Source organism: Sphaerodactylus townsendi, linkage group LG07, assembly GCF_021028975.2.
Source record: "Sphaerodactylus townsendi isolate TG3544 linkage group LG07, MPM_Stown_v2.3, whole genome shotgun sequence".
NCBI lineage: Eukaryota > Metazoa > Chordata > Lepidosauria > Squamata > Sphaerodactylidae > Sphaerodactylus > Sphaerodactylus townsendi.
The window spans coordinates 39,298,791-39,311,741 of NC_059431.1; the positions used below are offsets into that span (position 1 = coordinate 39,298,791).

Here is a 12,951-nt window from a genome sequence, read left to right on the forward strand (position 1 = left end):
CCATTCTCAACCTGTAGCTATTGTAAAAAAATAAAATAAAAAACAAAATTGGTGGAGTATTATTGGTGGAGTATATATTAGCACAGTTCAGCTCAATCTAGCTAGAAACAATAATAGTGTCTCTAAATATTATGCCATAGTACATTTGTTAGTGTAATTATACATAGATTTTTTTCTTAGCCTAAACTCACTGAAAGATCTTACACTGGAATAGCTATAGACTATTTTGCACTATTAATCTCCAACATGCCACAAAATTATTTGATGTTTCATTGATGTATACGTCCTCTAATTCAATACCATCATTGTAGTTCAGTGGGCTGATTAAATGAAAGTGCTAGGTAACATAAGGTAAATAAGTTATTCCAGATGTATATTAGGGAAAAACAAAACTGCTTTCTTCTTCAGCTTATTTGTGTGGTTTCTCATATAGAGACACCTGGCTCTATGGTTAACCTTTCAAAAGAAACATGAAGATCTGTGGAAGTTTCACAATAGCTAAGGCTAGTTAGCAGAATGGGAAGGGGTTGCATTTGACTTCTTAAAAAAATCACAAAGATCTCTAAAAGTAAAATCTAGGATCATCAGACATTTATGGAACTTAATTACTTAAATAATTATGGCCTCGTGCCCAAAATGCCATTTGGGCAAGGTGCTCAGGCAGATGTTAACTATGCAGTTTCAGGAAATGTTGGAAAAGATTGATTATCTAGATATATTGTAATCTGGTTAGGAATAAAAACGGTCTTAGTTGCCCTGATTAATTATCTTAGTTGGAAGTGAGATAATATGTTCATTTCTGTTCATCCTACTGGATAGCAACCACCAGAGTATTCTTTTGAAGAAGCTGGCTAGGTTGGTATTAAGAGGTGGGTGGGAGGCATCATGCTTTAGTGGAATTGGGGGGTAGGAGGCATCTTGCTTCAATGGTTTTGTCTTTCCTGGCTGGCTGATATCAGAAGGTGATTCTGGGGGGCTGCTGTTCAGCCCCATTGTATTTATACTGTGGATTCTCTAAGGATTCTAACTTGTTTCTATTCCTGTTTGACATACAGCTGAAAATGCTGGAAGAGATCATTCGAGGATTTGCAATTAAATGCTACCCAGACAGGACAGTTTCTTGACAACTAGGTCTATAGACGTTATTTAACATCTATATGTGAACCACTTGCCCAGTTGGTCTGGGGTTTCGGGATGAGTTGTCATCAATATGCAGATGACACCCAGCTATATCTGTTGATGGAAGGCCAGTTGGACACTGTCCTAGATAATTTAGAGGCAGTGGTCTGGGGGCAGCAGTGAAATGGTTGAATCAGAACCAGCTGAAACTCAATTAATCGAAGACAGAAGTTCTATGGCTGGGCTGGAGTGACTCAGGGTTGGGGTTCCAGCTGCCCAATTTAGATAGGGTGGAATTCACAACTACACCTACTATCAAAAATCTGGGAATGACTCTGGATTTCTTCCTTTTTATGGCACTCCAAGCCAGAAGCACAATGACATTGTTGCTAGTCAATGACAAAGCAGATCAATGTCTGAAGAGTCAGCTTGTCTGTGAAGGGTTACACTTTCCCTGAAGAAATAGGTTAGTAACAGGGGGTACTGCTGAATGCTGCTGTACAGTTGGAGGTTGTCCAGAGATGGGGCTGCCTCCCAGCACCCAGCAGCTGTTCCACCCCCCTCCACAAATGCCTACCCAGGAACCCAGGAACACCCCACAACTGGCGCCCCACCCCCCCTGGAATTACCAAAATAATAAAGGATCTCCAGGAAGCCAGAAGCTGGGAGGAACTGCAGAAAAACGGCAGGAAGCCTGAGCAGCAACAACGAGCCTCAGCAGTTCCACAGAAAAGGGGGGAGGCAGCACAGCCCTGGCCAAGTTATAATCAGCAGTCCTCAGCAGCCTTAGAGTGGGGTGGGGCTGGCACAGCCCCAACCAGGCTGCAATTGAGGAGGAGGGTCTGGAAAGCTAAAGAGCCAGTCCCAGGCCAGCAGGGTTCAACAGATAACTCACCAACCATTAGCAGGTTGGAGCAGGGAGCTCCCAGGAGGGAGGGAACCTCCTGAGAAGGATAAAAGGGAAGCAGGGAAAGAGGTTGGTGTGGTGCATGGGCTCCATTTTGCAGGAGTGCTGTTAACTGCCTGAAGGAAGTAAAGAGCTTATGAACAGAAGCCAGAGGCAAGTCTTGTTTGTTCCAGAAGGGTAGCTAGGTCCCTATGGGGCCAAGGGGGCCTACCTTGAATGGCCAGCAGAGGGTACTCACAGAAGTTCAGGTCTCTTCTCTAACACATAGCATCTTTTAACAGCTATGGTTATGTCATATAAAAGTGTCATCTGCTCACAACAACTAATGTTTTGATATCATCAAGCACAGACATCAGTGAAGGTGAATTTTAAAATATTTTAGAAACTTTAATTGGTCCAAAATGCCATGACCAAGCTATTTTGGGATTTGTGTACAGTATTATGGTGGTGAAAGAGCTGCCTGTTCACTGCCTGTTATGCTTCTAGTCACAATTCAAAATACTGGTTCTCATATTTAAAGTCCTAAAGAGCTCTGGGCAGTATCCTCCTGTACTGCCACTAATTAAGATCCTCTTCCTAGACCCTATTCTCTATGTTCCTGCTTTCAGAGATTAGTGGCAACCAGATACAGGGCTTTTGCCAGTTGTGGCACTTCTAAAAGGCCTTCTCCTTTTGTGGCCTTGCCTATTATCCTTTAGGCAGCAAGCCATTTCTCTTTATCCAGTTGTTAATTTAAACGGTCTATCTATTAAAGCTATTTCTGTGGTCAACTTCTAGGCTGTTTATAGATATAACTTTAAGATATTTAATGGTGTTTTTTTGTTTTTATACCCATGGTTTGGTTTTTTATTAGTAATTTATTATGGTTACTTTTTACATTTTTTTTTTACTTGTATAATTTACTTTTGGCCAGATCCCTGGAGAGGTGGCATCTAATCTGTATAATAAAACTAACAGGGAAGATAACTTAGACCTGGGTGGGGTACATTTATCTTGTTCTTTTGCAAATTTCAGTTGCATCTACAATTGCAGATTCCCTGCTTGTTCTCTCACAAAGATGACATTAAACTTAGCTCTGGTGCTGGCTCATCTAAACTCCATGAACATCAATAGTCAACCACAAGCAGGTTAACCCTACGTTCTCCTGGAAACAGTATTATGACCAAGATCCTGACTGGTTGCGGTGGTTTTCCAGGCTGCGTGGCTGTGGTCTGGTGGATCTTGTTCCTAACGTTTCGCCTTCATCTGTGGCTGGCATCTTCAGAAGTGTATCACAGTGTGTAACAGAGATCCATCAGACCACGGCCACACAGCCCGGAAAACTCACCACAACCAGTTGAATCCAGCTGTGAAAGCCTTCGACTTCTTGCATCTTGCATCGATTGATTACCCAGAGCTGAGCTGACTGGCATGTCTGCATAATCTCTGCATTTTACCTTAGGGTAGCTCACAGAGGTTTTTTATTAATGTAAAAACATTTCCCTCAAAATGGATTCAATACCAAATGAGAAAATAGTCATCACGTACGGTTTCTTTCATGTGGAGGGGACATATTGGATAGAGAGTTGTGCAGGTACAAAGGTGGACCTCTGTTTACCCATGTGATGTAGGCTGGTTCGTTTAAACTTAGCACTGATCATAGAAAATTGTGTTATTTGAGAAGGTCATCTTCTCCATCGCTATCAGCCATATCTCAAACATGGCAACTCTGCATATAACTTCACATACTTTAAATGCTACACATTTACATATACCGGTAGTAGACAAGGTTCAAATATCATGTCTTGCGAAACCAAAAGTAAGATATCATCTACAAAGTCGAAAACCAAATAAAATATACTAATAGTACTATAAGTTTCAAAGATACAGCTGTTTTACTAATAATTAAAACTATCCTACACCACCATAAAACTACTGAGGAAAGAAAATTCAGACACAAACAAGTATTTTAAAGACCAAAACAGTGACCTTCTTTATATTTGCCTTATTAGGTATAAATGAAAGTTAAATACAACACAACAGAAAAAAACATTATTAAACTCAATTCCAATGCAGCTTTCCAGCAGGGAATCTTAGTTTTTAATGAACAAGTTTTGGATCATAGATTATAAAGTTTTATGCCAGATGAAGAGCAAAATTGCTAATTGTCACAATTGCTAATGTTCAAGCAGTTTATCAAATAACATTCTACATACATTACTGCCGTTAGCCTTAATTTAAAAGAGAAAGATTATCTTCTTATAAGTGTCATAGTAGAACATTATTTTGCTTACATGTTCATTCCAGGCATTCCAGGGCCACCTAAAGCATTCAGTGGGGGTCTCATTGCACCTCCATAGTTCTGCAATGATAACCAAGGGTCAGACTACCACAAAACAAAAAAACAAAACCAAAGAGGAGGGGGGAAAGAAAGGACAGCAGGTTAATGACTTCCCTACACATCTGCAGATTGGATAGGGCATTGTCATTCATTTTCAGAATTTGAGTTGCTTGACTTTTTCAGAACAATTATTCCTCCACTGTTTCTGAAGAATGAATCTATTTAGCATTACCTAAAAGTCTTATTATCCTAACAATAAAGCTACAGTAACCATATTTAATTCCCGAAGATTATTAAACAGCCATTTCATGGAAGATCACTCAAGATTCTAAAAATATTTGAAAGGATTCCATACTGGCAGTTTCAGTCAGATGAATAATTTTAGAAGTCTGTCTTAATGCCACATTTTAATAATTTCAGCTGTGGGGTGTGTGGGTATTTTTTATCTATAACAAATAATTACTTCTATGCTCTCTTAATATATAGCAAGTACTAAAATTATTTAAAGGATGTGAAATCGTATTGGAGTGTGTATAAGTAGTCCAATGCCAAGTTCCAATCAAAGCCAAAATGTGTGTTGAAATAGCTCTTATGAAGTGTTCCACAAAAAACACTCACCAGTGGTGAAAATGTTTATCAACTTGGCCTTTCAATGGAAAGGAATTTGCTACCTAGTGTTTTTAAGACCTTCAGAAGCTTGTGACTGATTTTTACATATGTGTTCAGCAGAGGCTGTTTTGCACCTCAAAAGTAACCTCTCTCAATGCTGCCGCTGTTTTGTTTCCTGTTTCACTGTCAGTATCTCAAGAGATTGGAAAAAGTTCACCTGAACTATAAAAAATAGTCCATGCACCACTTTTATTTACTCTTTTAAAAAAATGAAATCACGTTTTTCTTAAAAGCTTTTCTTAACTCAGTAATCAGGAAGTCTGAGTAGTATTCATTCCAAGCAGGTGCACTTTCTCAAATGTAAGTTCCACTGGATTGAATTGGGTTTACACCTTCATAATATACACAGAATTGCAACATTATATTAAGTCAGGCCATCTAGCCAGCTTTTCTACTCTGACAGTGCAGTGGAAAGGTTTACCCAGAGATCCCTGTCCATTTACCTATAGATGGCAGCATATGGACCTGGGGATCTTCTTCATGCAAAGCACAACTAAACTATCTTCCCCCACCTAACATAAAAGGTAGGATGTACCTCCATGAACTTCTGGTGTCACAGAACTCTCTGTTCTTGGAAAAAATGTCAATGCTCTTCACTTTTGTAAAAAAATTCTTTAGGACAGAAATTTAAATTAAGCAATATGGCACTTCTAAAGAACATATACATACAAACTCAAGTACTATCTAGCAAAATAAAACAAAGAAAACCATGAAATAAAGTTGATTATTTTGAGATATTTTGCCAAAGAAATTTACTTCACCAGAAAATATATACATTGCAGTATTTGAGCTTGCTGTAAACATTTCATATTCATGTAATTGTCACAGGGACTCGATCCAAGATGCCAACCTCAAGTTACCTGTGGGAATTCAATTTGGAAGCAATATGGGGAGATGGGGGTGGGGGAAGGAGGGGCAATTATCTGCACTAAGGGGGGCGGAATGTATGTGTAAGCACTCAGTGCAATAGCCCAGGGGAAAGCTGGAAACTCCTCCCGCCTTCCTGCTGTGCTACTATCCCATCGGATTCAGGTTCCTGTAATCACATACAACAATGGAAATTGGAAATCGACAGAAATCAGTCCTCCTTGTGCAAAGAAAGATCTGGATCTAGACATAATGAACATTTATCATAATCTAGCAGGTTTTTACTAATCTCTTATTATTCCACCCAATCCCCTTATGATCCATGATAAGATACCCTCCACCTCAGAGTGAGAAAGGTTCCTTCTTCTCTGAAGGAAGAAAAACATCTTACCCTACCCTTCTTTGGGAGACGGTGAAAATATTTCAGTCTGGCTCAGGGGTAGGGAACCTGCGGCTCTCCAGATGTTCAGGAACTACAATTCCCATCAGTCCCTACCAGCATGGCCAATTGGCCATGCTGACAGAGGCTGATGGGAATTGTAGTTCCTGAACATCTGGAGAGCCGCAGGTTCCCTACCCCTGGCTCTGGCTGAATCCTTCTACAATTTTTCCTGTCTAATTGACTTGATGCTGTGTTTTTCCTCATGCTTAACCCGGACTGTTGGCTATATTATTTACTCAGATTATTTATTCAAGTGTGTTTACTTATGGTTTGGGGAGTTCCCAAACTGAAGATCTGGGTAACTCCACTGCCACAGACAGGAAGTTTGAGTTGACAGGCCTCCTTTCCCCAGAGTAGAACCTTTACAGTAAGTCCTACCTTCCTTCCGACATAATTTATTTTTCTTCTATTAGAAACCTAACAATTCACATTCTTCTATTTTCTTTTCCTGAAACGCTTAATCAAATCAGTTTCATGATTGTACTTTATGAAAGAGATTTTAAATATTATCAACTCTCTTCATAAATTGGAGTAAATATTCAATTTTTTTTCCAAAAAAGAAATGGATAATATCCAAATGCCATATAAAAAGGCAGTTTTGAGAAAGAGTTGCAGTAGACTGATAAAAATAACTTGTATAAATAGGTTCTGAATGATCAAATAGAATTTGTTGAACTTTTTTTCTGTTTTGTTTCTTTCCTGTATATCTTTCTTTTTAACATTTTTTTTAATTTATCCCAGAAACTGCAACATAAAGGTGGTTTAATGTTATTTGAAAGCAATACATTGAAGGCTTGATTATGTACATATGATGGGAACAAAGTAACTATATTTTGACCTAGTTGTATGTTTTCAATATTTTCTGTAAAAGGAATACAGTAAATTAATATGGCACATAAAACCGTATGAATAAGATTTTCATCACTAAGACACTTCTAGTTTGTCTCAGGAATGTTTACTCAAGCATCCTGGACTGCTTGCCCCGGCAATCCCAAATGAAAACATGAGACATTAAGCATGGGTTCAACTAGTTTGTTTATTTCACTGTATTCAGCTTATGTAAATGGCTGATTTATGTCACTGCGTATTTTAATGAACTAATGATATGGAGAGCAGGCTGTGCTAACCATCCACACGAACTGCCTTCTGAACAGATTCACCCAGGCTCCAAACCTGTTATCATTGCCCACACACAGTGGTGCCCAGTTACATCCCTCTCATCAGATATGCTGCTAATGCTACTACCAGGTTCAAAAGGTTATGCTCAACACCAAGAGTGCTCCTTCACAGCATATCCAGCTGCAAGGCATGTAATGGGTGGTTCCAGACACACCTGCCATCATGTAGATGTCTGCTTGCCAATTAACCCTTGCTGCCCTGTTCCTGTGAACTAATGGTGGTCTAACCAGTTATAAAACCTGGCCTATTTAATGGGGGGAAAACTCATCTCACAGAAACCACAGAGCAGGAGAAACAGAGGCTCCTGGCATAGTCATTTTCCAAGAAACCCCTCCCCCCAAATTTCTACACTGACACATATAACAACCAGGTAATCTCCTGCTGCCTGCAGGGAAGGTAGGTAGGTCAACCACAGGAGAAGGCTGAAAGTGAGAAGAAGCAGGAAAGCAAAATGGACAGCTCCCTTTATCTGATCGGTTGCTGTTTTCTCCACAGCCAATAGAGCTCATACTTCATTTGAAGTAAGTTGGGGACAAGGACAAATCAACTCACAGCTTCTGACCATTTATCACAATTAAATGCAATCTCTAAGCATAGAATATTACTGAATTTCAGACAGTGGGAGAAAGCAAGAATGAGAAGCTTTTGGCTCTACTTGTGAGCTTCCAGAGGCAGTTCACTGGTTGCTGTTGGAAACAAAGTATTGGACCAGATGGACCTTGAAATGATCAAGTAATGGAGCAGATACAGAGGTGATGTCACAGAAATTGACTGCAATTCTGTTCAAAATCAACCTCCCCTAGAACAAAAGAAATGCAATAAACAACCTCAGAAACAATCCAGACATCATTATTAATGGAGCTGACAAAGGAGGATTAGTTGTCATTATAGACATATCAGACTACATTTAGGAAGCTAAAAGGAAACTCTCCAATACCTCTTCTACAAACATCTATTCTCAGACTCTACTCAGGAATACCAAAAAAGAACTAAACAGGATTTTGAAGGAATTGTTTGCACACATAGAGGAACAGATGTGTATGGATATACCACAAGAATCAGGAATTTTTTACCTTCTGTCCAAAATATACAAGTTTGGAAACACATGTCCTATTGTCTCAGGCATAGACACCATCACTGTAGGGGTATCTAGATACATGGATGTTATTCTCAGACCTTATGCTACTGAAGCCTCCAGTTATGTGCAAGACATCACAGACATCCTGAGAAATCTGTATCCCTCTTGCACCTAAGATTTATTGATGTCATTTTCATCATTTAGACACATGGGAAAGAAGTACTGGAGAAATTTCACAAGGTCTTCAACAGCTTATACTCCACCATCAACCTGACTATGAACCAATACATACAAGAAATACATTTTCTAAATACAACTGTATATAAATACCAAAACCTTCTGATTGCCAACTATCTACATGTCTCTAGTCACTGTCTTAAACATACCAATCTAGTGGGGTGTTAGTGTGGTTTCCGGGGCTGTATGGCCATGTTCTTGTAGCATTTTCTGCTGATTTCGCCTGCATCTGGCTGACATCTTCAGAGGATCTGATAGCAGTAAAGCAAGTGGAGTACATATCTGTGGAATATCCAGGGTGGGAGAAAGAACCATTTGCCTGTTAACAAGTGTAAAGGATGCAATTAGCAAGCTAGATTTGCATGTGTTCGGTGGGATCCACCCATTTAGCATGTGAGTAACCATGAAGATTGCATGATCAATTAGTGAGGGCATCTGCATTGTAGCAGCCTGGCCTTTTGATCCCTTTGATTGCTTACTGCCTAGAGACATCCTTTATCTATGTGGTGTTCACTAGTCCTTTGATTGCTTACTGCCTGGAGACATCCTTTGTCTGGGTGGTATTCATTAGTCACTATTTTGATTCTAGTGTTTTTCAGTACTGATAGCCAATTTTTTTTCATTTTAATGGTTTCTTTCTGTTGAAATTGTCCATGTGCTTGTAGATTTCAGTGGCTTCTCTGTGTAGTCTGACATAGTGGTTGTCAGAGTGGTCCAGAATTTCTGTGATTTCAAATATTCTGTGCCCAGCTTGGTTTAGAACATATTCTGCTATTGCTGATTTTTCCGGCTGAATTAGTCTGCAGTGCCTTTCATGTACTTTGATTCATGTCTGGGTGCTGCGTTTGGTGGTCCCTACATAGACTTTTCCACAGCTGCATAGTACACAGTAGACTCCTGCAGAAGTTAGAGGATCCCTCTTATCCTTTGCTGAATGTAGCATTTGTTGAATTTTCTTAGTGGGTCTGTAGATTGTTTCGAGGTTATGTTTCTTCACCAGTTTCCCTATATGATCAGTGATTTCCTTGATGTATGGTAATAACACTTTCCCTCTGGGTGGCTGCTTATCTTTCCAGTTGTTTCTTCTTTGTCTTGCAGCTCTTCTTCTGTTGATCATGCTATCTTCATGGTTACATGCTAAATGGGTGGATCCCACGCAACCCATGCAAATCTAGCTTGCTAACTGCACCCTTTACACTTGTTAGCAGGCAAATGGTTCTTGCTCCCACCCTGGATTTTCCACAGGTATGTATACTCCACTTGCTTTGTTACCATCAGATCCTCTGAAGATGCCAGCCACAGATGCAGGCAAAACGTCAGGAGAAAGTGCTACTAGAACACGGCCATACAGCCCGGTAACCTCACAACACATCAGTGATTCTGGCTGGAAAAGCCTTTGACAATACCAATCTAGTGTTTACAGCCAAACTGACCTAAAAGTGGCAGTACTCAAACAAGGAAACTTCAAGGGGCAATTACAGTGTGAGACTGCTGACCTTGAAATCATTTGCAAGTTCAGAACAATGAACCTCTCAGGGCTGAACAGGGACATAGGATTCTTATCTCACTACAAATATCAATTTTTGTGCCCCCAAGCATTCCCCCTCTGCTTTAATCAAGTTGATTACAATATGTATTGTACCTTTACAACACCTATTCCACCAGGGTGGCAGTTTCCGGGAATTACTAGATTTCAAGTTACAAACATCAGTTCCTCTGGAAAAAATGGCTGATTTGGAAGGTAGACTTTATAGCATTATTTGCTGCTGAGGTTCCTCTCTTCCCCTTATCCCACCGTTTCCAGGCTTAAAATCTCCAGAAATTTCCCAATCCAAAGCTGAGAACACTATATCGTATCTTCTGAGGGGGATACAAAGACTCAGATCTCAACTTGTCCTAGCAGCTAACAAACGGAACTTTGATTCTTGAAAGCTCCTCTCCCCCCCAATCTTGTTAGTCTCTGAGGTGCTACTGAACTTGAATCTAACTGTACAAAATCACAGTATACTTGTAGTATAATTCAAGTAAGAAGAAAGGAAATTATAACAACATAACCCTGAGAACTGAAATCTCAAGCAATGTACCTGAGGTCCTAGTGGAACCATTCCTCTAGGAGGAGTCATTCTTTGCATTGGCCCGCCCATATTTGGATGACCTTAAAAATGTGAAATATACATATTAGGGTTTGCCATTTATATAGAAGGCACTACCTAAGAAATTTTTCTTCTCATGCTCTTTCTAAAATGGTGCCTTCTACAAAACCTTAATGCACCAAACAATGACATAAATACTTTTCTTTTCAAATGACAGTTATTGGATTCGATCCTGCCTAAATTCACCAGTTCCACCCCCTTCAACTCCCTCCACTCTGAGCTATTATACTACTTCCCACTCTCAGAAGCCTTCAAACAGAAGAGCAATTTCTGTTAGACCAAGGCTCCTTAGGCTGGAGGAAGGTTGAGTGGAATGGAGCATTAGGATACAAGCTACAGGATTTAGAACAATGAAGATATGCTATGATGCAAAATTAACATAGCAATACAAAATTATCTAAACTCAAGATTTAGACAGATCAACTAAACTGAGTAGCAGTACAATAAACAGAATGTTTCTGTTTATCTTGTCCATGGGATTTCCACTTACTGTCACACAATAAGAGAAATATTCCGACTAGTTCCCCTCAATAGTACCAATTTGTTGACCCTCCAACTACTGAAAATAGTGATGGAGAACACAGCATGAAACAAAAAGAACACCTAACTGTCATATCTAATATAAATGTAAGAACCTTGTTGTCGTGTTGGATCCATTCCGCTAGGCAATAATGGCTGACTTCCTGGGACACCTGCAAGTGCCTATAAAGAGAAATATCATTAGGAAATAAATATAAATTGTATCCTTTTTAAACATTCACATTTTATTTTACTTTTACAGCATATTACATAGGACAGAAACTTAGGCCTACTTGAATCTACAAGTTTATCAACCTAAAATTTAAGGTATAAAGTGGTGCTACAAGAATGCTGCTCAGACCTCGCCATTTGGCTTTTGGTCCTGCAAGATTCAATCTTACCTCATATGTTCTTTAATATCTACATGAAACTGCTGGATGAGATCATCCATAGATCATCTGAAGGACTGCTGACTGCCCCCTAGGATATTTAGGCGGATAGGGAACTGGTTGTGGAAACAAACTCAAAGTGTATTTGTCAATGGCATGTCATCTGATTGGAATAAGGTATCCAGTGGGGTGTCACAGGGCTTGGTTCTGAGCCCAGTACTTTTCAACTTTTTCATAAATTATCTGAATGAGGGGTACAGGAATACTAATTAAATCAGCAGATTACACTAAACTGGGAGGAATAGTGAACAGCTCAGAAGACACAGAATTCAACAAGATCAGAACACACTTGGAAAATGGGCAGATGTGAACAAGATGCAATTGAACAAGGATAAGTGCAGAGTTCTTAATCTGGCTAACAAAAATGAGAAGCACACATATTGGATGGGGGGGGGAGAATACAATTCAGAGTAGTAGTGTGTGTGAACAAGACCTTGAGGCATGGGCAGACTGTAAGCTAATTGTGAGTTGTCAGTGTGATGCAGCGAGAAAAAAAAAGACTAATGTGGTCTCAGGGTGAGCCATAGGCATAACATCCAAACCACAAGATGTCATAGTCCCTCTGTCCATCACATTGGCCAGGCCATACCTGGAGTACTTTGTGCAGTTCTGTAGGCCTGACTTCAAAAAGAGCGTGGACAGAATGGAGGGGTACAAAGGAGTGCAACAAGGATGATTAGGAGCCTGGAGACCAAGACTTATCAGTAAAGGGCAAGGGGCTTGGGAATGTTCATTTTGGAAAAAAGGTTGAGAGGGGACATTATTGCTCTCTTTAAGCACCTGGCTGTCACTTAGAAGAGGGCAGTGAGATGAACCTATCAGCAGCAGAGGACAGGACTCACAATAATGGGTATAAATTAGGGGCAGATATCATTACATTTGTTTTTACAGTAGGAGTAGTTCAGCATTAGAACTCACCTGCCTGGGGAGTTGGTGAGCTCCCTCTCACTGGCAATTGTGTAGCAGCGGCTATACAAACACTTGTCAGGCATGCTTTAAGGCTAATCCTGTA

General features: G+C 39.9%; 1 protein-coding gene across 12 annotated transcripts in view; it reads right to left on the reverse strand.

Annotated features, from left to right (window-relative positions):
* The window catches only part of SSBP2 (single stranded DNA binding protein 2), a 157,719-nt gene that overhangs the window by 23,674 nt on the left and 121,094 nt on the right, over positions 1 to 12,951 (reverse strand). For 6 of the 12 annotated variants that reach the window (XM_048502966.1, XM_048502970.1, XM_048502975.1 and 3 more), the window contains 3 exons: positions 11,607 to 11,673; positions 10,903 to 10,973; positions 4,300 to 4,391 (listed from right to left, as the gene is read on the reverse strand). In XM_048502966.1, the coding sequence (XP_048358923.1) occupies positions 4,300 to 4,391; positions 10,903 to 10,973; positions 11,607 to 11,673 (230 nt within the window). The remainder of the gene's footprint in view (positions 1 to 4,299; positions 4,392 to 10,902; positions 10,974 to 11,606; positions 11,674 to 12,951) is intronic. The other 6 variants (XM_048502977.1, XM_048502973.1, XM_048502968.1 and 3 more) reach the window with 1 other exon arrangement.